Source organism: Balaenoptera musculus, chromosome 6, assembly GCF_009873245.2.
Source record: "Balaenoptera musculus isolate JJ_BM4_2016_0621 chromosome 6, mBalMus1.pri.v3, whole genome shotgun sequence".
Lineage (NCBI taxonomy): Eukaryota > Metazoa > Chordata > Mammalia > Artiodactyla > Balaenopteridae > Balaenoptera > Balaenoptera musculus.
Window position 1 is genome coordinate 35,856,662 of NC_045790.1, and position 27,745 is coordinate 35,884,406.

At 41.5% G+C, this 27,745-nt stretch overlaps 1 protein-coding gene across 7 annotated transcripts in view; it reads left to right on the forward strand.

The window, feature by feature from the left end:
- The window catches only part of APTX (aprataxin), a 39,740-nt gene that overhangs the window by 3,849 nt on the left and 8,146 nt on the right, over window positions 1-27,745 (forward strand). For 3 of the 7 annotated variants that reach the window (XM_036854971.1, XM_036854972.1, XM_036854973.1), the window contains exons 2-5: window positions 7,052-7,138; window positions 25,188-25,324; window positions 26,627-26,673; window positions 26,911-27,213. In XM_036854971.1, the coding sequence (XP_036710866.1) occupies window positions 25,192-25,324; window positions 26,627-26,673; window positions 26,911-27,213 (483 nt within the window). In that variant the 5' untranslated portion in view covers window positions 7,052-7,138; window positions 25,188-25,191. Of the gene's footprint in view, window positions 1-7,051; window positions 7,139-19,135; window positions 19,693-25,187; window positions 25,325-26,626; window positions 26,674-26,910; window positions 27,214-27,745 lie in introns of those variants that run through there. The other 4 variants (XM_036854969.1, XM_036854970.1, XM_036854968.1 and 1 more) reach the window with 4 other exon arrangements.

Sequence of the window (27,745 nt, forward strand, 5' to 3'; positions counted from 1 at the left end):
TTCTCCTAACTCATGTGAGATGCCACTTTTATTGTGTACTGAATTTACTTAAATTTAATGTCTGGTAGGCCTCTTTCTCCTCATTGCTCCTTCTTTTTACAATTTTCCTGGCATTTTCTAGTATTTTTCTTCTTTTAGATGAGCTTAAGAATGTTTCTGGCAGATTACCCAAAATCCCAACGTGATTTTGATTGTCATTACAGTGCTTTTATATATCAGTTTGGGAAGAACTAGCATGTTTATAATGTTGAATCTTCCTCTCTGTAAACAAGTTATATTGTGCATATAACTGTATATTCATTTTCTTTATTGTGTTTTATGCTTTTTTTAAAATTGAAGTACAGTTGATTTACAATGCTGTGCCAGTTGCTGCTGTACAGCAAAGTGCCTCAGTTATATACATACAGACCTTCTTTTTATAATTTTCTTTTCTATTACAGTTTATCGCAGGAGATTGGATATAGTTCCCTGTGCTATACAGTAGGACCTTGTTGTTTACCCGTTCTACACGTAATATTTTGCATTTACCAACCCAAATTCGCCGTCCATCACCCTCCCTCCCCCCTCTTGGCAACCACAAGTCTGATCTCTATGTCTGTGAGTCTGTTTCTGTTTTGTAGATAAGTTTGTGTCATATTTTAGATGCCACATATAAGTGATACCATATGCTATTTGTCTTTCTCTTTCTAACTTCACTTAGTATGATAATCTCTAGTTGTGTCCATGTTGCTGCAAATGGCATTATTTTGTTCTTTTTTAAGGCTGATTAGTATTCCATTGTATATTATGTACCACGACTTCTTTATCCATTCATGTGTTGATGGACATTTAGGTTGTTTCCATGTTTTGGCTATTGTGAATAGTGCTGCTATGAACATAGGGGTGCATGTATCTTTTTTAATTATAGTTTTGTCTGGGTATATGCCCAGGAGTGGGATTGCTGGATCATATGGTAATTCTATTTTGAGTTTTCTAAGGAACCTCCATAATGTTTTCCATAGTGACTGCACCAACTTACATTCCCACCAACAGTGTAAGAGTGTTCCCTTTTCTCCTCACCCTCTCCAGCATTTGTTATTTGTAGACTTTTTAATGATGGCCGTTCTGACCGATGTTGAGCATCTTTTCATGTGCCTACGAGCCATATGTATGTCTTCTTTGGAGAAATGTCTATTAAGGTCTTCTGCCCATTTTTCAATTGGGTTGTTTGTTTTTTGGCTGTTGAGTTGTATGAGCTGTTTGTATATTTTGGAGATTAAGCCCTTGTCTGTCTCATCATTTACAAACAGTTTCTCCCATTCTGTAGGTCGTCTTTTTTTTTTTTATGGTTTCCTTTGCTGTGCAAAAGCTAGTAAGTTTGATTAGGTCCCATTTGTTTATTTTTGTTTTTATTTCTATTGCCTTGGGAGACTGACCTAAGAAAACGTTTGTAAGATTTATGTCGGAGGATGTTTTACCTATGCTCTCTTCTAGGAGTTTTCTGGTGTCATGTCTTATGTTTAAGTCTTTAAGCCATTTTGAGTTTATTTTTTGTGCATGGTGTGAGGGTGCATTCTAACTTCATTGATTTGCATGCAGCTGTCCAACTTTCCCAGCACCACTTGCTGAAGAGACTTTTTCCCACTTTATATTCTTGCCTCCTTTGTTGAAGATTAATTGACTGTAGGTGTGTGGATTTATTTCTGGGCTCCCTATTCTGTTCCATTGATCCATATGTGTGTTTTTGTACCAATACCACACTGTTTTGATTACTGTATGCTTTTTGTTTTAAACCAGGTCCTGATCATTTCTTCTTAAAGATGTTATTAGACATTGTCTTCTTGTTTCTATCATGAATGGTCTCTTTTCTTACCATTATATTTTATTTCAGTGGTGTGCTTTGTAACTCTTACCAGATCACAAGTATCCATGGAGATAGCTGGAGATGACTGTAGGCATGGTAGGAGCCAGTTTCTTAAGGGCTTGAGAATTATGCTAGAAGCTTGAATTTTATCTTGAAAGCTCTTGAGAGATCCTGGAAGATTTTAGGGATGGGGTGATATAACCTCTAACAGCTGACTTTCTTTGGGGGAGTGCCTGTCAGGCACTCTCTATAAATGTTGTCATATTTTAACCATATCAACCTTGTTTTACAGATGACTTGATCATATTTACATTTTAGAACAACCATTTGGGTGCTAATGTGGAGGATGGATTCATAGGAGGCTTTTATGATGAGAGATTAGATTAGAATTGGTAAGGCCAGGACTTCCCTGGCAGTCCAGTGGTTAGGACTCCATGCTTCCATTGCAGGGGGCACAGGTTTGATCCCTGGTCGGGGAACTAGGATCCTGCAAGCCGCACAGTGTGGCCAAAAACACAAAAACAAAAACAGAAACAAAAAATCCCCAAAACAAAACAAAAAAATTGGTAAGGCCTACATAGTAGAAATGGAGAGGGAGGGAAATATAAATATAGAGGTAGAATCTGCAGGTCGCGTTGACTGGATGCACAGTTGATGGAGAAGGAGTCATGGCTGACTTCCAGCTTTCTGTCCTGAGCAAGAGGTTGGAGATGCCCTCCCGGAGATGGGGAGACCTGAAAGAGGAGGAAGAGGAAGCTGTGGTGGGGACAGAGTTGGAGGGGAGGAAAGATGAGTTGAGTTTTGGGTGTGTAGAATTACTGCTATGCTTTTTTTCTTTAAAAAGGAAAGAAAAATTTTATTAGAAAGTACAAAATGGAAAGTAAATTCTAGCTAAAATGCTAGTTTAAATGCTTGTATGAATTAATTTAAATTTCTTGCAACATTTAGTTTTTAATTGACTGTGGGGGCCTAGTGGGGCTGGAATTTTTTTTTTTTGAGTGTCAGCAGTTTGTTCTGGTTCTCCTCTTATCTCTGTGACTACACATTGTCTCAGTCTTCTTTATGAGCTATTCTCCCTTTCAACCCCCAACCCTCAGTTATTTTTTATTTTATTTTATTTTTTAAAATTTATTTATTTATTTATTTTTGGCTGCGTTGGGTCTTTGTTGCTGCGTGCGGGCTTTCTCTAGTTGCGGTGAGCAGGGGCTACTCTTCGCTGCGGTGTGCGGGCTTCCCATTGTGGTGGCTTCTTTTCTTGCGGAGCACGGGCTCTAGGCGCCCCCGGGCTTCAGTAGTTGTGGCTTGTGGGCTCAGTAGTTGTGGCTCATGGGCTCTGGAGCACAGGGTCAGTAGTTGTGGTGCACAGGCTTAGTTGCTCCGCGGCATGTGGGATTTTCCTGGACCAGGGCTCGAACCTGTGTCCCCTGCATTGGCAGGTGGATTCTTAACCACTGTGCCACCAGGGAAGCCCTGTTATTTTTTAAATAAACTTTTAATTTTAGAATAGTTTTACATTTATGGAAATGTTGCAAGGATAGTACAGAGAGTTCCTGTATACCTGGCACCCCGTTTTCCCTGTTGTCAGCTTCTTAGTTAAAATGGTACAGTTGTCACAACTAGTGAACTAGAATTGTTACATTATTATTAACAAAAGCCCATTCTTTTTTTAAATTGAGTATAGTTGACATATTATATTAGTTTCAGGTGTACAACAGAATGATTTGATATTTGTATACGCTGAAAAATGATCACCACAGTAAGTATAGTTACCATTCATCACCATACAAAGTTACAATTTTTTTTCCTTTTTAAAGTCCATTCTTTATTCTGATTTCCTTAGTTTTTACTTAATGTCCCTTTTCTGTTCCAGGACCCCATCCAGAATACCACATTACTTTTAGTCATCATGTCTCTTTAGGCTTCTCTTGACTGTGACAGCTTCTCAGATTTTCCTTATTTTGGATAATCTTGACAGTTTTAAGGAGTACTGGCCAGGTGTTTTGTAGACTGTCCTTCAATATGGGTTTGTCTCATGTTTTTTTCATGGATAGGCTGGGTTTATGGGTTTGGGGGAGAAAGACCGCAGAGGTAAAGTGCTAGTTTCATCATATATCCAAGGTACATACTGTGAACATGACTCATCACCGTTGATGTTGACCTGGATCACCTGGCTGAGGTAGCATTTGCCAGATTTCTCCATATTGTGAAGTTACTCTCCCCCCACCCCCGCCACCTTTTTCCATCCTGTACGCTTCAGAAGGAAGTCGTATTCATCTTGATATCGTCAGCATGAAGGCATGGTCTGGCACAGAGTAGTGTTTGTTGAACTTAATTGGTTCCCTGTTATTTTGTGAGTCTCACTAAAGTCCTGACAGATAATTTTCTCCGTTTTATCAATATGAAATAAAAATGAGTGAATTTGAGTAACTTCCCGAAAGTCACACAGTAAGTGGTCAAATTGGAATTTGAACCCAGTCTTTCTGAATGCAAAGCCTGTGGTCTTTACCATTCTGGCTTCACAGAGACTTGTATTTACTTTGGCCATCTTCCCTAAGTACTTGTAATACAAAAGTGTCTATAGATAATGTGGTTAGATCCTTGGTTATATGGAAATTTCATTCTTCTATAATTCATCTTTTCAATTTAAAGTTGTACTTTAGACTTTTTAGCCTCGAAAAGGGGAGACGTCTGTGCCCTGTATTGCTTGATCCAATTCCAATGGAATGTCTTCTTTTTAATTCCCTACAGAATTGTGGAGGGTGGGTTGCAGCAGGGCCATACTGGGAAAATGGATACCAGTTAAGATGCTATTACAGTAGTATAGGACTGGCTATATAATTTGTAAGACTCAGTGCAAAATGAAAACATAGGGTCCCTTGTCAAAAATTATTGAGATGGGAATTCCCTGGCAGTCCAGTGGTTAGGTCTTGGTGCTCTCACTGCCAGGGCCCGGGTTCAGTCCCTGGTTGGGGAACTAAGATCCTGGAAGCTGTGTGGCACAGCCAAAAAAAAGATTGTTGAGAATTTCGAGACAGTGACAGCAGAGCATTAAACCTAGCATGGGGCTCTTCTAAGCATGAGACCTTTGTGACTGCACATCACACAGCCATGAATCTGGCCTTGCAGTAGAAGCAGTAGGCAAAGAGGGCCAATATTAAAGCTGTGGGAGTAGGATTGGAGAAGAGTGGTAACGCAAGATATTAAAGAGGTAAACCTACAGGGATTGATTGATGATTAGATGTGATAGGTGAGTGGGCGGATAATATATGGAATGTAAAGTTTCTGATGGTTTAATCCTATTCACTGACACAGGAAATCAGTGAACCAGGTTAGCTTTGAGGGGAAAATAATGAGTTCAGTTTTAAACATATTAACAACGGAGTGTGGATATTTAGTCAACACTTGGATATACAAGTATTCATAGAAAAAGAGCAGGAGGATACAATCAGAACTGAAAGTACTTACTTATCTCTGATGTTGAGGACCAGGGTGGAGGGTGGCCATTGGGTGGGGACTTTAACCTTTTAAAGAAAGTATCCATGTATTTCTTGTATAATTGAGAAATAATATTTTTATTCATGAAAATCAAGTCACAAAGTATTATTGTGTTTGTAAGAGAAATGGATTGAATCTGAAAGCAAAAGTTTGCAAAAGTTTATACTAGTAAAAAGAGAGGCATTTATGAAAGAAATAGATTTTCTGTTGCCAGTAATACCATACACATGATTCAAAATAGGCTGTTAGTTTACTATTCTTTAATTTTTTTGTTGAGCACTTACAATCTATTGGTTGCTCTACAGGGTGTATAATTTTAAAAACTTACATAAAATTTTACTCTTAAGTTGTATCTCTGTGTGATCTTGGGAAAATTACCAAGCTTCTCTGAGTATAGTTTCTTTATTGGTAAGGTAGAGACGAAACTAACTTTACTGGGAATGTGAGAATTAAATAGGATTATAAGTGAAAGTTCTTTGTAAACTCTAAATTTTGTAAATTCATACCCTTTAGCTCTGCACCCTTCTTAGTGAGCCTCCCATCTCCTTCCCAGTTTCATCTCCAACAGCCTACCTTCTCAACTCGTTTTCTCATCACCTCCTGAACATCCCTTGTACTTTTCTGCTTCCTTAACTTTGGTCTCATTCATTTGTTTAATCAACAAGTGTGTATTGAGCATCTCACCCCCCTCGAGGCTTTGTTTAAATATCACCTTCTCAATGAAGCCTACAATGTCTACCCTATTCAAAATCACAATCTGCTCTTCCTCTTTAGCACTCCCAATCCCCCTTAACTTTTTTATATAACTTCACACTCATGACATAACAAATTACTTACCTATTGTCTCTTCCCGCTATACCGTCTTCCCAATAGAAGTAAAATTTCATTTAGATAGAGATCTTTGTCTGTTTTGTTTTATGATGTATCCCAGGCATATAGAACACTGCCTGGTACAGGGTAGGTACTCAATACAAGTTTATGGAATGAATGAATGAATGAATATGCATTGTGCCAGACTTTAAGCCAGGCACCAGGTAGATAGTTGTGAAGAAGCAGAGATGGTTCCTGCCCTCATGGACCATCCAGCCTAGCACTATAGTGGTTTTTCTGCCTGCTTGGGCTGCCCTCCTGCAGGAAATGTCAGTGACTAATTGCTGAGTTCAGAGTAGGCTTTCTGCTCAGCAGTGAGCAGTTTTCAGATAATTTTGCTTTTAAGTTTTAAAAAAAAATTCTGATAGAAAGGAAGAGGGGGGAAAATAGCAATGCATTCTCTCTAGTCATTCTAAGTTAAAAGTCAACAATTTTCCCCAATGCAAGGCAGAACAGTATCCTCTTTAAAGCGCCGGGCCTTATAGATTGTTGAAAGAGGTCATGGAGTATAGCTAGTTTACTTTTTCGTTCTTTCTTTTTAACCTGAAGAAAGATGGTTGTAATTTTTCATGCCACTGACGAATGAAAAGATGTGCAGTAAACATGTCTATTGCTGTCTTTTTGTAAATTGTAAAATGCTTCATCCATGAGATCTTGACCTATTTCTTCAGGTCCTCTATATGCAGTTGGTCAATATGAGTTTTTATATTGCTAGAACTCTTTTTTAAGAAAAGAGGGGAAAAAAGAGCTCAAATTGAGTGTATTTAAAAATAAGCTGCTGACCCAGCACACTTAAAACAATGTGTCAGCAGCTATTCTTTCTCTCACTCTGTTCTCATACAGGCAACCGCACAATCTGTGGACCATCCAAGGCTGGGGTGCCTACCTGCAAGATGGAATAAAGAATTAAGGAAGAACACTGCTGCACAGGTATGCAACTGAACTAAATGATTTTTAATATCCCTTCCAAATGGAGACTATTGATCTTGATAATTTAAACTCCCAAATCCTGTTTGTCCTCATTTATTTGAATAATCCAGTTGATAACATTTTGTGTATATATGTCTTCTAAATAACTATTTTAATTCTTCACCTCACTTTGCTATCAAATATCTTCTAACTTAAGTTTGATATTCCACCTTAATTTCTTTCTCTGCATGTAAATTCTTATGTAAATATGGATTATTTTTGCCCATGATCTTTTTGTCAGAAAAAAATTGATGAAATGAAACTCTTGTGGAAGTAGCCTCAATCTATTGTAAAAAATTTCTGTGGTGTCCCATGAACCCATGATATGATGTAAAAAAATTTACTCTGCAAGATTTTTATTATTATCTTCCACTAGGTAACAACTTAACTTTGTTTAACAATTGTTGTATTGTGAATAAGCTCTACAAGATCCTCAACAAAACAAAGAACAATACAAAATAATAATTCAACTCAAGCAATGACCCCTATGCAAGGTCTCCTCTAATGCTTTTGACTGATTTATAAGCCCTCTTGTGTGCTAACATCACCCTGTAGATACACTTCTATCATAGCATTTATGTAAATGTATATAATGTATTATAAACATTGATGCCAATGTCTTCTTTTAGAAAGTGTTCATAGACATTTCCAAGGATACAAGAAAAATCTCCGAAACAAAAAAATCACACACACATACACACAGGATGCCATAAATTAAAAGTGCAGAGAATGAAGAAATAAAAACATGGCTAGAGACAAAATAGAGCCAGGGACAAAGCTAAAAATGCAGATAGGAATGACCTTCACATTTGCTACAGCTGGACCATGAATTTGTCTCTAAGCTGACAGCCTCATTGGTCCTACAATTCGTGGTGTCCATAGGTAAAAAACAAACCTGTTACTCTGGAGAAGTAGAACTATTCCCAGAATTGAGGTCAGATTGGACTGTCTCCCAGAGATGCTCATGAAGAGAACATTGTGTTATATGAGGAGCAGTGTCCTTGACAGCATCCCTGACAGGGTGTCTGGTTCACAAGGATGCCTCTTACAGCCTGATGGCAGCACACCAAAAAGGGATTCAATGGGTTAAAGCACTGTTTCTGAGGTGGAGCACTGTCAGTGATCATGGCTTCACAGCATTTTATTTCTCACACCCACTACAGTTACTGGCATATAGCAGGTGTCAAAAAGTATTTGTTGAGTGAATGTCAAATGGAGAAGACATAGTTCAAAGGCTCCTTCTAAAAGGCCCCACTGATTACCAAGACCTAACATCCTGCTCCCCAACTCTGCACCCCTTTTTAGCTATCAAGCGATACAGTTATGAAATATTTCTTCTACTGTTGGGGTAAATTGCCATTTCAGTTTTAATATTAAACTTATCATGTCTTCTCCAAATATGGGAGTGAGGCTGGGCCATTTGTGTGTGAGTGTACACACTTGCTGGTGGTGGTAGTGGTAGTTTTGGGTCAAGAAAGTACTCATCAAACTGGGAGGTCAGTTTGCTGGTGACCTTCACAGTGCTACTGGCTTAGACCCAGACTCCCACATCCAGGCTGTTCTTCAGAGCAGAGGCAGAGTTGGTGATGGTGCCACATTGGGCCTTCGTCATTGGTCTGTGTTTTGAGCATAAGGAAGACCCAGTAACAAGTCACAGTGGCACTGGCATTAAAAGAGACTCAGCGCTGAGCTAGCAGCTCCTGACTCAGGGCTCGTTATAGTCCTGTAGGGTGATGGGGGTTGAGCTGAGTTCACGGGTTGGGGTTCAGTCATTTTAGCTGGTAGAGTTAGAGGCTTGGGTTAGAGCCTGGTATAAGGGTTTTTCTTCCTGGTGTGTGTCACCATCTCTCATTCCTGTCTGTCATCTTTTTGTTGTCATTGACGTTGTAAAGGTGTTTTAGAGCAGGAACGTGGTCCCTCTGTGCAGCTTCCACCTGCATAATCACAGGGGTGTCTTCATCATGATGAGGGAACTCTTCATCTTCTGGTGTGAAACCTTTCCTTGTTCTTGCTTCAACAGCAATGGCACTGCCAGGCCTAGAACAGGAAACTGGGGGGGGGGCAGTGTAGTGGCAAAGAATATGGACTCTAGAAGCTGACTCCCTGGGTTTGAATCCTGGCCCCTTGACAAACAAGTTACTTATTCTTTCTGTGCCTCAGTTTCCTCATCTGTAAAAAAGGATAATAATGGTACCAAGCTCATAGGGTTATTGTGAGGACTAAATTTGTTGATGCATGTAAATTGCTTAGAACAGTATCTACATGTAGTAAACATTATATAATAGTGTTTGCTCATAATAATAATAAAATAACAAGTATTACTGTCCTATTCGAACAGAAGAACTAATATAGCTAGTAAATCAACATAATATTGACTCACTAAAATATTGATTGAGTGCCTACTATGTGCTAGGGTCTTTTCTAGGTCATTGAAACAATGTTGACGATGATAGACATAACCCTCATGGAGCTTACAGATGAATGGGGCCACGGACGTTAAACTAACAATTACACCAGTATAATTGTACACCGGCATCTCTCTTATTAGGGAAGTTGAACCTTGACCCAGGGTTCGGGCATTTTAGTCTTAAGAATTCCAACATATAGTAGAAACAGCACCTCTTTTTTTTAAAAAAAGAGTGTTCTTGTTATCTTATGCTGTATGACAAAATGCCCCCAACATGGGTGGCTTAAAATAACAGTAATTTATTTGCTCAAAATTCTGCAATTAGAGCAAGGTTTATCAGAGATAGCTGATGTTTGTTCTGTGTGGTGACTACTGAGATTGCTCAACTAGGGCTGGAGGGTCCATCCAAGCTGGATCACTCACGTACTGTCTGTTGGCTGGGCGCTTATCTGGGACTGTTGACCAGGACCCCAGTACTCCTTCATAGTATCTCTTCATGTGGCTAAGTTGGGCTTCTCACAGCCTGGCAGCTGGGTTCTGAAGAGAAGCACCCCGAAAAGATAGGCCACAATGTGCAAGCACTTATCAAGGCTCTGCTCACATCCTACTTCTTAATGTCCCTTTGGCCAAAGCCAGTTCCTTGGCCAAGAACAGAGTCAGTGTGGGAGGGGACTATACAAGGGCAAGAATTCTGAGAGGGGAGAATCAATAGGGTCTAGAAAAGTAATAGACTGCCATAGAGAGAAAGACTAAATCTATATTTTCTAAAAAATTTTTTGTCCTTTTTTCTCCTTAATCACATATGCCATATCCCCTATTTCTGAGACATCAGGGAGAAGTCACATATGTGGGAAGTGAGGTCTCTTCTGTATCGAAAGTCCTTTGGAGAGTGGTTAAAAACTTCTGTTACAGGCCATATAATTTAGGCCAATATTATTCTATGTTAAGTAGATGTTTTACTCTCATTGAAAGTATGGTGAAGAAAGAAAGAGTAAATTTAATTAAACTGAGTTATTTTGATATGCAGAGCTGGATCTTTGCTAGTGAAAAGAGTGACAAAGTAGGAGGGTCCCAGGGTTGTCTGAATAGTGTAAAAATATAGACATACAAATTTGTTGTCAAGAGGAGCCAAACCATGGTCAGGAAAATGCCTCTGGGCATCCAGTTTGAAGTATAGTGAGAAAGACAAATGGGAGAAATCGCAGGTAGGTCAGTATCTGAAGGACACTGACAAGTTCAGGAGAGTAGAAGAGCTCAAAAGTGAGTCTGTGAAAGCTGTGTGTGCTGGAACTGAGCTCCCTGCACTGAAAGTTCCTTAAAGGGAGGGGCTGGGTCTTGCTTGTTGCCTTCTCTGTCCTCAACACCTAGCTCACTGCCAAATACAGAGGAGGCACTCCATGCGGTTGTTGAATGGATATAGACATTGAGGTTTGAAGAAACTGCAGGTTGTAAACCATTCCCTCTTTTTAAGATCCTGGTGCCATAAAATAATTAGAATGACTCTTTAAAAAATATGTACCCTTTAAAAAATCTGTCACTCTGCGGTGGTTGGAGGTGGCGGGGCTCAAAAAGTCACTCCTCTGATTAAAATCCTTTGATGGCTTCCCTTCCCACTTAGATATCTACATGGCTTCCTTCCTTCTTTTAGGTCTGTACTCAAAAAAAGGCCTTCCACAATAAACAAAATATCCTCATCACTTTCTATCCTGCTTTTTCTTTATAACATTTATCCCCACATGACCCGTATATTTCTTCTTTTTAAAAAAAATTTATTTAATTTATTTATTTTTGGCTGCGTTGGGTCTTCGTTGCTGCACGTGGGCTTTCTCTAGTTGCGGCAAGCGGGGGCTACTCTCGTTGCGGTGCACGGGCTTCTCATTGCGGTGGCTTCTCTTGTTGCGGAACACAGGCTCTAGGTGTGCGGGCTTCAGTAGTTGTGGCACGTGGGCTCAGTAGTTGTGGCTTATGGGTTCTAGAGGGCAGGCTCAGTAGTTGTGCCACATGGGCTTAGTTACTCTGTGCATTTGGGATCTTCCCGGACCAGGGATTGAACCGTGTCCCCTGCATTGGCAGGCGGATTCTTAACTACTGCGCTACCAGGGAAGTCCCTATCCATATATTTCTTTTTTATGGTCTGCCTCTCCCCACTAGATTGTAAGCTCCTTGAAAGCAGGAGCTTTGTTTTGTTCACTGTGGTATAGGCCCTGGCTCCTAAAACAATACCTGACATGTAGAAGCTACTCAGAAATACTTGTTGAATGAATGAATAAATGTACCAAGCAATGGAAAGCTAGAGCTAATCTGATTTCATCTGGCTAGAGGCCAAGACCCTGGAGAATGTGGGATGCAAGTGTCCATGTGGGCTCCTAAATCCATGTCCCTCCTACTTGACCAGAGGGAAGAACTGATCTTGACAATACCAGGAGCCCAGGCCCTCCTGTTCTGGAGTTACTGTTAACTCTCTGTAATTGTGAGGTTGAGGGCCTGGATAGTACAGGATTCATATGGTTTGGGAATGTTACCAAGGGCAGCCTCATCAATCTTTAAGTTAGCTAGAGTACTTTTCCAGCTTCCAACCAGAGAACCTTGACTGAATGGGTTCAAAAAATTGAAAGAAACCCCCTGTGTTGGGTATGTGGATAGGCAAGGAAAAAGTGGTAGATAGGATTATGAGAGATAGATAACATCTCGTTTAAAAGTAAGACTAAAAGTTACTGAGTTTAGTCAGATTTGTGTTTTGAAATATTTTCTCTAGTTGCATGTAAATGGATTGGAGGGGGCTGGAGTGAATTAGGGAGAAAATAAGGAAGAACATTCCAGAGGAAATAGCATGAACATCAAGGAATGCAATAGAGTATTACAGCTGGGCCAGGGCTTAGCAGGGATAGCTCATCTCTCTCTCTAGAGTACTGAGGAGGAGGGGGTGGAGGGGTAAGAAGTTCAGCATTGCTCGTACAAGGCTGGCAATGAAGAGATGGTAGAAGGTAAGCAGGATAAGTTAGAATTAGTATGTTTATAAGAAATTTCAGAAGAGACCACCACAACATCTGCAATTTACACAAATAAGAATTGATGAATTGAAATGGAAGTTCTAACAGGAACCATCAATGGTATGAATGTTAGTACTTGGGATTACAGTGACGATCCCCTAAACTCTTGCAAAGTTAGATTCTTGAGAGAGTTAAGCTATGAAATCAACACATAGTGGGAGAGGTTAACTAGTATTGAAAGTAGGAGTTGAAAACAATGAAGTGTAAATTATAGGTGGAAAATTTTAAAGTAAATTGCAGGGTATAGTTTATGGATACATTAGCATGTTTACTCTGTGATGTATAGAACAGAACTTCTCTACTGGTGTGCCAATTATAGGTGTGACTCTAAGAATTTAAAACGATTATCATTAAAAACTTAATCAGAAATGACATAGCTATTTCACCATGAAACCTAATGTCAAAAAGGTAATATTCACAGAAACATGGTCAAGTTTCTCATGAAAAATTTTAAAATATTTTATTTGGATATTTAGCCAGAATCAATGTTATTTTCTCAAATGGTCTATTTTAAATTTTTATCACATATAATTATAAAGAAAATATAATGATTTTTTTTCACCAAGTTCCTCATAGACCTTAAGGTGACCCCAGTATGATCTGCATATATAATTTTATCTTTGTGCCATGACATCAAAAAGTTGGGAAGCAGTAGGAGTTACTAACCTACCTAAAAAAGAGAAATAAAATATCATTAGAAAATATTCAGAGACTTCCCTGGTGGCACAGTGGTTAAGAATCCACCTGCCAATGCAGGGGACACGGGTTCGAGCCCTGGTCTGGGAAGATCCCACATGCCGCGGAGCAACTAAGCCCGTGCCCACAACTACTGAGCCTGCGCTCTAGAGCCTGTGAGTCATAACTACTGAACCTGTGTGCCACAACTACTGAAGCCCGCGCGCCTAGAGCCTGTGCTCCGCAACAAGAGAAGCCACCGCAATGAGAAGCCCACGCACCGCAACAGAGAGTAGCCCCTGCTCGCTGCAACTAGAGAAAAGCCCGCACCCAGCAACGAAGACCCAATGCGGCCAAAAATAAATAAATAAATAAATAAATAAATTTAAAAAAAAAAGAAAATATTCAGCAGGAGTGTGTAGGTTGTATTCCCCCAGAAGCATACACAAGGCAAGGATTTGAGTGCAATTAGTTTGTTTAGGAGATGATAGCAGGAAGCATCAGTAGGCGAGTGGAGAAGTGAGACAGGGATGGGAGGGAAGCAGTACCGGTGGGTTAATGCACAGGTTACCCCTCTAGACAACTGGGGCTGGAGAGCCTCCGGGAGACAGAGTAGTTTATGCTTCAAAGTTGTTTCGCCCCAGGGTTGTGGAAACAAGTTTACCCATCTACTTCTTTACATCATTTTCACTACTGCTCCCAGGAGTGTAAATCCCATCCCTTCTGGCCTGTATGCAGTCAGAGAAGGCTCTTGGGGCCAGAGGAAGCCTTCAGGCAGAGTCGTAGGTACTTGCAGTGAGAAGTTTTTGGATATGTGAAAGATGCAACTACATGTATGCTCACTAGGTTTTGGTCCTATCCCCACTAAGTGACTTATTATTTGCCATCTGACCTAGGTTGGCCTACAGAGAAGAATATGTGTTGTCTTATCCAGTTGCTGCTGCCTCCAAAATAGCTCTTAAATCAGTCCACTTCTGTATTCTTGTCCAGGCTGCCAACATCCTTTGTGCTACATCAGTAAACTCCTAACTGCTCTCAGCCTTTCTGTTCTCATCCTCTGCTCCAATCCATTTTTCTTCACAGCAGCCACAGTGATCTTCATAAAATGAGAATCAAATAATGTCACTCCCTGGCTAACTCTTTAGGGTTTTTTCATTGACTATAGGATGAGCCTACATACAGTTCCTGAATGGTTTACTATCTGACCCTTGCTCATATATCACCGTTTTCCTCTTACAATCTACTCTTGAGCTCCATTGGATTTCTGTCATACCTGAAAGAATATGTTAAAAGCCCTACTGTAGGGCTTTTGTACATGCACTTTCCTCAGTCTAGATCATAGACCTAGAATATTCTTCTACCAAGTCTTGTCTGTTTCATTTTCATCTTTCTGGACTCAGTTTAATTGTCCTTTCCTTAGATAGGTCTTTCCTGACACCCCTCCCTAACCCCTCCCACTCTACCCTCTGTCCTGCAACAAACAAACAAACAAAATTTCCTAGCTATATTTTCTCTCAGAACTCTGTATTTTTCCTTTTTTTTTTTTTTTTTTTGTATTTTTCCTTTTGAGAAAATCTCTGAACCAGACCACTGCAGCCTCCCCAGGCTGGTCCTCTGGCTCCAACTGCCTTTCCCTTAGACCAGGAGTCTCAAAGTATCAAAGAAAGAAGGGCCTTTAAGGGACGGGACAGGTTACATAAATGAGTGGGTGGAGACAATGGCAACTAGAGAGCACTTGGCAGCCACTCCAATTCCAGCTATTTGTTGCCAGAATTTGCTGGATTTCTTGATTTTTTTTCCAAGAGACCAAGAATCCTGCAAGATTTTCTAATTTCTAACTGTTGTAATTAAAAAAAAATTACCCCCCCTGAGCAAAATAGCCAAAACAATCTTGGAAAAAGGGAAAAAAAACCCAAACAACAAAGTTGGAGGTCTCACACCTCCTGATTTAAAAAGTTATTACAAAGCTACAGTAATCAAAACAGGGTGGTACTGGACCAATGGAATAGAATAGAAAGCCCAGAAATAAACCCTTGCATATGTAGTCAAATGATGTTTAACAAGTATTCCAAGACGATTCAATGGAGAAAAGACAGTGTTTTCAACAAATTGTGTTGGGAAAACTGGATATCCACATGCAAAAGGATGATGTTGGATGCTTACTTTATACCATATATATAAAAAAAAAACCTCAAAGTGGATCAAAGACCTAAATGTGAGACCTAAAACTGTAACACATAGGGGAAAAGTGTCCAATGATTTCTTGGATATGATACCAAAAGCATAGGCAGCAAGAGTAAAAATAGATAAATTGGACTACGTCAAAATTAAAAACTTCTGGGGCTTCCCTGGTGGTGCAGTGGTTAAGAATCCACCTGCCAATGCAGGGGACATGGGTTCGAGCCCTGGTCCGGGAAGATCCCACATGCCGCGGAGCAACTAAGCCTGTGCGCCAGAACTACTGAGCCTGCCCTCTAGAGCCCGTGCTGCACAGCAAGAGAAGCCACCGCAATGAGAAGCCTGCGCACCACAACGAAGAGTGGCTCCTGCTCACCGCAACTAGAGAAAGCCCATGCGTAACAACAAAGACCCAACGCAGCCAAAAAAAAAAAAGAAAAAAAAAAAAATTAAAAACTTCTGTACAGGGCACAGTTGACAGAGTGAAAAGGCAACCTATGAAATGGGAAAAAATATTTGCAAGTCATATATCTGATAAGGGGTTAATATCCAGAAGATTAAAATAACTTCTACAATGCAACAACAATAAAATAACATGATTAAAAAATGGGTAAAGGACTTGAATAGATACTTCTCTGAAGAAGATATACAAATGGCCAAAAAACATATGGAAAGATGCTCAACATCGCTAATCGTTAGAGAAATGCAAATCAAAGCCACAATGAGATATCACCTTACCTCACACCCATTAGGATGACTGCTATTAAAAGAAAAAAAACCGAAATCAGAAAATAACAAGTGTTGGCAAGAATGTGGAGAAATTGGAACCCTTGTGCACTGCTGGTGGGAATGTAAAATGGTGCAGCCGCTATGGAAAACAGTAGGTGGTCCCTTAAAATATAAAAAACAGAATTATGAATCAGCAATCCCAATTTTGGGTATATATACAAAATAATTGAAGGCAGGATCTCAAAGAGATACTTGTACAATGATGTTCACAGCAGCATTAGTCATAATAGCCAAAAGGTTTGGAAGCAGAGGAATAGTGTGGTGTATACATGCAATGGAATGTTTTTGTTTTTGTTTTTTTAATTATTTATTTATTTTTGGCTGCGTTGGGTCTTCATTGCTAGGCGCGGGCTTTCTCTAGCTGCGGAGTGGGGGCTGCTATTCCTCATTGCGGTGCGCGGGCTTCTCATTGCGGTGGCTTCTCTTGTTGCGGGAGCATGGGCTCCAGGCGCGCAGGCTTCAGAAGTTTTTGCACCCGGGCTCACAGGCTCTAGAGCACAGGCTCAGTAGTTGTGGCACACAGGCTTAGTTGCTCCGCGGCATGTGGGATCTTCCCGGACCAAGGCTCGAACCCGTGTCCCCTGCATTGCCAGGTGGATTCTTAATCACTGTGCCACCAGGGAAGTCCCAATGGAATGTTTTTTAGCCTTGAAAAGGAGAGAGGTTTTGACACTTACAAGTGAATTAACCTTGAGGACATTATGCTAAGTGAAATAAGCCAGTCACAAAAAAACAAATACTGTATGATTTCACTTACATGAGGTATCTGGAGTGGTTAAACTCACTGTAACTTGAAGTAGAATGGTGGCTGCCGGGGGCTGGGGGCAGAGGAAATGGAGAGTTGTTTGAATTTTGGTTTTGCAAGATTAAAAAGTTCTGGGGGGCTTTCCTGGTGGTGCAGTGGTTAAGAATCTGCCTGCCAGTGCAGGGGACACGGGTTCGAGCCCTGGTCTGGGAAGATCCCACATGCCGCGGAGCAACTAAGCCCGTGCGCCACAACTACTGAAGCCTGCGTGCCTAGAGCCCATGCTCCGCAACAAGAGAAGCCACCGCAATGAGAAGCCCGCGCACCGCAACGAAGAGTAGCCCCCACTTGCGGCAACTAGAGAAAGCTCACGCGCAACAACGAAGACCCAACGCAGCCAAAAAAAAAAAAAAAAAAGTTCTGGAGATAGATTTCACTACAGTGTGAATATTCTTAACACTACTGAACTGTACACTTAAAAACAGTTAAGAGGGTAAGTTTTATGTTATTTGTATTTTGCCACAATTAAAAATTGAAAAAAAAGTTTTTATTTGAAAAAAAGAAAAAACCAAACCAAACAAAAAAACCCCCAAACTCTGAGTATACTAACAAAACACATTTATCACGGTGTGTGGTTTGAAGCCTTTGCCTTCCATCAGTGAATTTCAAATCTAAGCATGTACAATATTAGGATAACCTGGTGGGCTTGTTAAACATATTGCTGGGCCCCACCCCCCAGAGTTTCTGAATCAGTAAGCCTGGGGTGAGGACTGAGAATTTGCATTTCTAACAAGTTCCCAAGTGTTCTGAGGCTACTGCCACTGATCCAAGGATTATACTTTGAGGGCTACTGCATTAGATAATACCACAGGCTTATTCTCTATTAATCTCTATATATGTATTTGTGATAAATCTTTGGTTTTGGAGTCCTTGAAAATTTTGTGCCTGCCTGAAGCCGTGCATTATGCCATGTGACCCTGCTTCTTGGGCCGGTAGTATGCTATAAAGAAAGGGCTAGACCTAATAGGCTGGGCATTTTTGCACAGTATATGTTGAATAATCCAACTAGACCTAATAGGCTGCCCAATTTTGCACAATATATGTTGAATAATCCAATTAGAATAATCCAATCTAGTTTTGAATGCAAGACACAACATAGGCAGGTCAGGTTGAAGAAGAGGCTAAGAGAAGCTTAATTCTGAGGGAATAACTGGTCAGGTCACCAGAATAGCCTCTCTTTACCTCGAGCAATGTGAACCACATTCCACTGCCATGAGGCCTGTGTGGCCGCTGAGAAGCTTCCTGTGCTCCTCCACTTACTGGTGTGACCCTAATATAAACCTGCATCTTCTCTGCTAACAACTGCAAGTCTCCCTTCCTTGTTTCCTGGAAGATCCTCCCACTCTGTTTTGATAGCTCTGATATCGCCATCATACCATTGAGTCTCTACTTTCCTTTGGAAGGAAACAGTATTCCAAATGAGAGAGGAATTTTTCCATCTGCCAGAATGCCTTCGAATAGTTGCAATATATGACTCTTAGGGAACATCCTGGAATTGCCGTAAAAATCGGTAAACACATCTTATTCCAACATCCTGCTTCTCTCCTCCCTGACTGCCCCTCAGCCAGTTCATTTAGTGAAGACAGCATTAAAAAATCTTAGCAGGTTTCTCCGCTAAGGTTTCTCCCCTCCAGTCCTTTCTCCCCCAGAATAGGAGAAAGCAGATTGTAGCTTTGAAGGGGGGCGGCCACAAGCAGCTACTGTCTACAGCGCAAAAGGTGGCCTTAAAAGTAGTGAGCTTTTCCTTATGAAGGGAATGTCAGAGGCTGGACGGCTGCCTAGAAACGGCCACCGAGAGGAGAGCTGCCTTAAGTCTCTCCCATTTCAGAAACTAAGAGGTGGTGACGGGGTAGCAGCTCTTGCATAGAGAGATGCTGAGAAAGCTCGTCCTCTTTGGGATAACTGCCAAGATCCAAACTTGGACCGTGGTCCAATACGGGTCCAAGTGGAGCTGGCACTTCCCGATCCGGGCATCGGGCGAGACCCTGTCAGCAGGTAATCACTGGTTGCTCTCCAGTCTGTCTCGCGACGTCATCCCACAGCGCCGGAAGTGGAGGAGTAACGTGAGCTTGTCAGCCTCCGCCGTCTCTAGGTAAGGCGGTTATCGGCCTGCCTCTTCTGCCTGCCGGGTTGAGAGCCGTGGGAGTGGGCCTCAGGCCGGGTCCGCTACTGCCTCTGAGTGATGTGCCCTGAATAACGCTCTCACGGCTTCTTTCCTGGCAGGCGTTGCAGCATCCTCGGGCTCTAGGGCTCTAGGGCTCTGGGCTTCTCATTTCCCGCCTGCCGTGTTTTGGCGGCGCTCACGTTGGCCTCCGTCCCACTTCGCGTTCGTTCACCTGTGCCCCTGACACCTGACCTAGCTTGGTCGGAACACAAGCAGAGGAAAGATTAGTGAATGGGCACTGTCCAACCCAAGGAGGCGGCGCAGCCTGTCAGGAAGGACATTGTTTTCTCCAGAAACGCTCCATGAGAGGAACTTGAGGGCACTTGACAGCGTCCTCAGCAGGCCTTACAGCAAGGCCAGAAGAAGCAAGCCTTTTCTCTTGCAGACCAGTGATCGCGGTTCAACAAAGCAAGGATATAATTTCTCTGTGGAATTAATGTGGTCCAGGTTTGGAGCCTTTTGAGAATTTGATTTATATTGGGCGTCATTAGAACACTTGAGACAGGGCTCTTCAGGTGGGGAGACACAACAGATTTGTGCCCTTTCACCTTAGTTGCACAGTCAGTGCTGTCGGATGATCTTTTTACATTTCCTTAGCTCCTGCTTTCATCCTATCTTCACTACTAACAAGAGTGATAGTAGTGTTGAATGCTTGTTTTTTGCCAGATACTGAACTTTTTACTTCTTAATTTAGCCCTTGTGACAACGCTGTGGTGTAGAGCAGTAATTAATATTGTTTTACAGCTGAAGAAATAAAGACTTAGCTTAAATAACTGGCCACAAGTCGCACAGTCTGTAGGTGGTGGAGGCAAGATTTGAACTTGAGCAGTTGGATTTCAGAGGCTTGGATGTTATCCACTATTTTATATTGATTTTCCTCAACTGTTTATCAAGCTCCCAAACATCTTACTCTGTTGTTATCTACTATTTTAGGGAGAAAATTGAGGTCATCAGATGTGCTCTCCCTCAGATTTCTGCCCCTGCCTTCCCTTCATACAGTCATCTAGATTTACACTTATCTTTACCTTTCCTTCAGTATCAGAGGATGAGCTGTCTCCTGATCAAAGCAATTTCCTTTATCTTTGCTTCTGACCTTTCTTTTATACTTTCACCTATGAGACCTTGTTTTCATTTGTCTTTTCTGCCCTTGTCTATGTCCCAGTCATGTATAAACAAGGTCAGGTTTCTCATATCCATTTGTGTCCCCCCCCCACCCCCCCTCCGCTCCCAAGCCAGAAAGAAAGAAAAAGTTCCTGGTGATCCATCTTCCTTTGACTCTCATCCAGTAACTCTCTTCCCCTCTCATCCAAACTTTTAAAAGAGTATTCTAAATTCTGTCTCCAACTCCTCACCTCCCGTTCCTTTCTGCAGTCTAGCTTTCAGATCTGTCATTCCCCTGAAATTTTACCCTGTAGTCACTAGTGATTGATTATCAAACCAGATTGACATTCTGCAGTCATTACTGGATTCCTTTGCTGCTTTTGAAACTTGATGATACCTTTCTCTCCCTACTTCTTTGCTTCTCAGGACAATACACTCAGCTGATTTATTCAGCAAACATGTACTGTGATATAGAGATGAACAAGTCAAAGTGCCCCCTTCCTTTAAAGAGCTTACATTCTAGCTGTTTTTCCATGTGCCTCTCTCACCAGTCATTTCTCCTGTGGATAGTCTTCTTCCTCCTCTCCTAAAATGTTGGGTGTTTCCAAGGCTTGTGACTTTGGCCCATTGTTCTTTTCATTCTGTACACACTGCCTAGGTGAGCACATCAACTAGCTTGGTTTTAACTCCCTCCTGCATGCTCCCAAATCGAAGTGTCACCTTAGATCTCCTCTGAGTTTCGTGCCCACCTCTGACTACCCTGCTGGACAGCTCTGCCTGCGAGTCCCACAGACTGTTCAAATTCTATCTTCTCTGAACTTATTCTTAGCACATCCATCACTAAGTCTTGTTGATTTTGCCCCCTAAATATTTCTCAAATCTGTGCTCTTTTTTCCATCTCTATTATTGTCTTACTTTGGACCTCATCTTCTTTGATCTGAAATATGATGGCCTTCTAACTGGTATCCCCTCCTCTAGTCCTATATCCCACGTTATCTGTTCTCCACACTACCTACCCTCCTCCCCCAAATGATCTTTGAAAACAAATCTGACTGAGTCAAAGTCCTGCTAATAATATTTAAGGGGATCTGTCCGTTCATTCATCCAATCTTTTCTCTCATTTATTCAGCAAATATTTATTGTTTACTAAACTGCAAAATCCATTAGAGCTTCTAACGTTTGAGCTTTGCAGCTGGTCACCCAGGGCTCTGCTTCATCTGGACCAGCCTGCATCTCCATCCTCTTTTTTTGCCTCATACTTTAGGTTGCAGCAGCCCTGAACTGCTTCTTCATGTGCACTGTGCTGTTTCTTTGTGCACTGCCCTTGCTGTTCCCTTTGACTGGAATCTTCTCTCTGATTCCTTTCTCCACTTCCTGCTCCTCACCTAATTAGGCTGCCCACTTTCACCTAGTTAACCCAGTTAATGTATAGGTCTCATTTTAGGCCCACCTCTTACCGGAAACCTTCCTTGACACCTCCTTTCTCCAAGTCTAGGTTGGATACTCCAGCTTTGTTAAATTTAAAAAAAGCTAAGTAAGAAATTTAGTTCCTCTGTTGCACCAGCTACATTTCAGGTGCTTGATTGTCACATGGTGGCTACGTTAGTGTTTAGAACACTTCTATCATTGCAGAATATTCTTCTGGACAGCGTGTTCCAGGTTACCAGATTTCTGGCCTTGTGCGGACCATCAGATCACTTGGGTCCCTTAAGAAATAATCAGAGTTTCTTTCTGACCAGTCCCTACAACTCTGGAATGAAAAGTGTGGGGCTGAAAAATAGAGAATTAGGATTTACCCACATAGATGTGGAGATGGGGTTGCTCAGAGAGAGTAGCAAAGCACCCCACATAAGAGGAGCTAGAGGAGGGGAGAGAGAAGGAAGGGAGGAGAACCTGGATAGGATTATTATCTGGTCATTCACTTGCAAATATTTATTATATTCTTGCTGTATGCTAGGTATTAAGTGCTAGGGGTATAGTGGAAGGAAAAATGGCCTTGACTTCTGCTGTCATAGAGCTTGCAGTTGATGGAGTTTTACTGGATGAGTTATATTGAAGATTCAGGAACATCCATCCTTTTGTGCTCCCCATATTCTAAAATGCTTCATTCCTAGAAGTTGGAATTGGAGGCTGAAATGGGCGAAGATATTGCTTAAGTTTAGTTACATAAGCATCGTGTAGTCACTGCTTCAGTTTCTCAAGGTGTAGTAAATAAGAACATTATAACTTCAGAACTTTAGAGGGAATGAAGCACGTGAATATGTGTTTGTGTGGGGCGGGAGGGGTAGGTCCTGTTATCCTGCAAAAGTCAGCCATGCTCCCAGCTGTCCACTGGATTCCCTCCTGTCCCTGCTATCCAGCTGTTCTCTCTTCAGGCTTCTTTTATTATTACTGTGAGTAGTCAGTCACCAGATGACTTATTTCCCAATGCTTAATGAAGACATACTTCACTTCTCAGTCCATTACCTGCTCATTCATTAGTTTCCAGCAAGAGCAAACAGATGCCCCTCTGAACACGTAGCATTTAGAAGTGGGACTTGCCTGTAGCACCATCATCATTTGAGGCTCTGGGTTTAGGATTTTAGATTTACAGCTGACTCTTCATGCTCTTGCATCAGCTCCCTCACAAAGGAGCTGCCTTTTAGACCTAACTCTGGCCCACATTTAAGTTATTAAATGACTCATCTCTGACTCTAGATTTCTCCACTCCAGCCTGCCTACACACAGCGTCATTTCACCTCACTCTGCAGCTCAGACCCTGGCAGTTGTCTCCTATGGATTGTTAAATCTCAACTTTTCGGCCTAGTGTTCTTTCAACACCTTTGCCTTCTTTGGGTGACTCTCTGGGGCAGCTTCTCTGGGTTGGCCAACTAAGGTCTGCTTCTCACCCCTCACCCATGGCTTGTCATTGCTGAAATCTGTACCGTCACTTGTGCTTTTTGAAGTGGAATGTCCACTCCCACTCCTTTTCTTTTTTTTTTTTTTTAATTAATTTATTTATTTTTTCCTTTTCTTTCTTATCAGTCCCCTTGGCTCTTGGCTTTTTCTACTGGGCAGTTTCCAAAGCCTTTCCTGACTGATCCTATTTCTGTGACTGCACGTCTTCAGCACTCATTTGCTCACTCTGCTTTGCATTAATCTGTCTTTGCAGATGGTAGTGAAACTCTGATTTTGAAAAATCTGGTTTCTTTTCTCTCGCCTTTGGATACAAAGCTTGTGCAGAGCGGCTGATAGAGTGTTGCCTTGCCTGCAAGGGGCGTTTCTCAAAGAGAGGGTATTAGAGGCTTGAGCATTAGTAGGCTTCTGGAGTCTAGGGAGGTGTCCCAAAGATCTAGTCTGTCCCTCCCACAGTTCCCTGTTCTGCCCCTAGGTGATCTCATCCTCTCTTTTTACCCTAACTTCTATGACATGTTGATGCCTCTCATATATATACATTCAGTTAAGGACAAATATTTCCTTTTTGTGTCAGAGCTGGTCATAATTCTTACAACTTTAACAACCTTGTGGCATTTACCTTTATAAGCCCCTGATTCTTTCTCTTCCCTGAAACACTTTCAGTTTTACTCGAAACTGTGTCTCCTGAATTGCAATTCCCAAGACTCCAAATAAAGCACTTTATAGTCTCAAAAAATACACACACACACACACACACACATATATATATATATATATATATATATATATATATATATATATATATATATATACACCTTCAGTCCCTTCCCCTCCCTGAGCTTCATACCCGTATATCCTAGTGTGACTCTAGGATCTTCCGCAGGCAACTTAATCTAATTGTGTTTCGATCTGAAATCATCCCTTCTTCACTTATCATTTATCCCTAAATTATGTCTCCAGTGTATTCCTCATTTTGGGTAATGAGTATTTCCAAATTAGAAATCTTGGTTGGTGTCTCCCTTCACTCCCTTGTCATTCCCCAAATGTAGTCAGCACTAAGTCTACCTTCGCAATTTCTCCTGGCTCTTTTTCCTCTTCATCCTCTTTGTTCAGGCCTCATCCCTCTCCCGAATTTCTTCTCTTTCTCTTCTACTGATATCCTACATGACCATAAAAGTTGTTTTACAAAAGAATATCAGACCCTCCAGTAGTGTTGTGCAGGTTGTGTATTGCACAAAAGTGCTGCATTCACACTTTAGAAATTGTAGGTTTGTATATTTATTATGACTATCTTCTGGCAGATGGCAGTAAAATATATTGTTCTAACATCAGTATGTTTTGACAGTTAAGGAATGGAAACCTTGATGCCTATGGAGAACATCCTCTGTTCTTATGTCCTTAGTTCTTTGCCAGGCAAGCTTCTCACCCTTTAAAACTGAGCATGAATATCCCTTCCTCGTGAAGCCTTTTTTGATGCTCCCTACAAGAGTCAGTCATTACTTTCCCTGGGCTAAGGCCATATTTGGCTACTCCCTTCCTATAGTAGATATTACATTATGTTGTAATAATTGGTACATGAGTCTGCCCCATTGTACTCCAGACCCCTGAAGGCTAGGGACAATGTTTCATCATTCTTTGATCCTCAGCAGGTAGCTTAATGTCCAGCACATAGAGTATATCAATAAACATAACAAATATTTGATTGCATAGCATGACTGAGGCACAGAAGTAAATACTTTACCCATATTGTTTTATTTAATCCTCACAACACCTTCATGAGTCCTGTCATTATCACATTTTACAGGTGAGGAAATTGAGACTAGGGAGGTGAAGTCACTTGCCTCAAGATGAACAGCTGGTAAATGGCATGTGTGGTGGTGCTGGGGTGTGGCCCTGGAGGACCTGTGCTAGTTTTTCCAGTGATTCTCTTGTGTTTTGTCTCTCAGAGTAATGATGCGGGTGTGCTGGTTGGTGAGACTGGACAATCGGCACCAGCGAATCAAACTTCCACATTTGGAAGCAGTCATGGTTGGGCGCAGCCCCGAGACCAAGATCACTGACAAGAAATGTTCTCGACAGCAAGGTAACTGGTCATAGGATTGTGGAGATTACCATGTTTGGTTCCCTCAGATAGTGATAATCAAAGATGTACATTTCCTGGATGCTACTGATGGAAAACCTTTTGTGTGCCATAAACAAAACTCAGGAACTGAGCTCTTTTAGCCAGTGCTAGGGCCCCATGCACTCCTGACTCCACCCTCTGAAAGTGGTTAATATTCAGTGTTGGGAGCAGGCAGGTTCTATCCTGTACTATGGAGTGGTGGAACTGAGTTCTGCACTCTGCTTTGCCCAGGGAGATTCCTCTTTGGGCAGTGAGACAATTGAATTCTGGGATTTCCAGGTTGGAACCATGTCTGAGAAGTGATGGGATGGTTTCGTCCTTTACATTTTGCGACCCACAGAGGGTGTTATCTTTAAAAGACTATGACATCTAGCTCTTGAAATGTCTTTCATGGGATTTAAAGAAATGAATGTCCTTAGGAAAAATCTTTACCATGTACCTCATTTTTTACCTGTAAACTCCAGACATGTTCACTGCTACCAGGCCTCCCCCTGCAATGTGTTTGCCATAGTAGGGGTTCCTAAGGCTTGGAGTCTGCAGCACTGATTATGATTTTTCCCACATGAGTTAATCTAAATGGGAAAAAGAAAAAAGCCATGCTTGAGCTGGCTAAGCCAAACATACAGAAGTAGACACTGCTTCTTGCTCTCTGTCTGCCTTGTCACAGCAGCAGCTGTAGGGATGTGTATGTCAGCCTGTCCAGAAGCTTTTTGTTCACGTATCTGAACACCAGTATTTAGTGTTACTTCTTCCCACACATGCTCAGACTGTTCTGTCCCTGCAATCCTTTTTCTAGAATATTCTTTCTACTCCTCCTACCCAAGGCCAGCTGAACTTCAGTTTTCTAGGAACGTATCTTTTACCTTTTTCTCTGTTGAAGGCATCTGATGGTTTCATACAATAGTGGAAGTCTTGATTTAATCCTGAGATATAAGAGCTTGTGAGAGAAATGGGTCCCCTTTCCTGAGTCTGTGATCCTGAGTGGGCCAAGGGCTCTGGAATAGGGAGACTTGTGGGGATTCAGTGAAGCTGCCTTATAAAGATATTAGCAGTAGCTAAAGGAGTATGTACACTGTTGGGCATTTTATGGAAGGACCTGGAGCCCTAGCCACCTGAATAATGGATGATTTTGCTCTTAGGCCTTTGAGGAAACCCTTGTCACATTGCCTCCTGGAGTGAGGCTTCACTGTCTTGTAGGGAGAACAGGAGCAAGTGCCTGGTTCTTCATGGCATTTGGGTTTAACTTTTTTCAATCTCTTTCAGTACAGTTGAAAGCAGAGTGTAACAAAGGATATGTCAAGGTAAAGCAGGTATGTCTATTTGTAACTTGGATTTCCATGTTATACTTGATGATTTTCTTACACTGTTGACTTTAGAATGTTTGTGCCAGCCAATAAAGGCTTCTCTGTCACGTGTGGAAGTGGCAGAGTAACAGAAGTGAATATTAAGCACAATGCCTGGCACATAGTAAGTGGTGAACATAGGAGTAGCTATATTGCTAATGGTGTTATTGCTATTATTGTAATTATTTTCTGATTATTCCATAGGTAGGGGTCAATCCCACCAGCATTGACTCACTCATAATTGGGAAAGACCAAGAGGTGAAGCTGCAGCCTGGCCAGGTCCTCCACCTGGTGAATGAACTTTATCCATATATCATAGAGTTTGAGGAAGAGACAAAGAACCCTGGCCTGGAAACACACAGGAAGAGAAAGAGGTCAGGCAACAGTGATTCTGTAGAAAGGGATGCTGCCCAGGAAGCTGAGCCCAGTACAGGACTAGAACCTGGGAGCAACCCTAGCCAGTGCTCTGTGCCCCCAAAGAAGGAGAAAGATGCATCCACCAAAAAGGTGAGGGTAGCGTGCTTGATAGATGATGTGGAGATTAAATGAGGTGTAATGACTACTTAATTGTTTTGTACACAGTAAAGCCCAGACATGCCTAAGGGGTTATTAACCATGATGAAAAAGTCACTTGTTTGTGTCACCAGTCAGTTGGATGAATATCCCTTTATGTACTTTTCTCTTGAATTCCTGAGGTAAGCCCCTTGAAGGTAGGGTGGTAATGGCAGTGTGCTTAACACTGAGCTGCTAAAATGGGTCAGTGTATATCTATAGAAGGTTAAGATTGGAGCATTCTTCATAGATCATGTGATTCACATCCTGATGTCAAAGTGGAAACTTAGGCTGTAGATGGAGTGGGAGAGGGCAAAGAAGATGCAATTCACACTCTGGTGTTTCCAACCTCTGTCTAGACATGCAGCTCTGAATATGGGAAGAAAATGGGAATGGCTTATGGTTTATAAAGGAAAAGATTGAGGTAAAGAGATATAGTTTAATTCTTAAAGACTGACCTTATTTCCAAGTTTGGTTGGACTTTGCT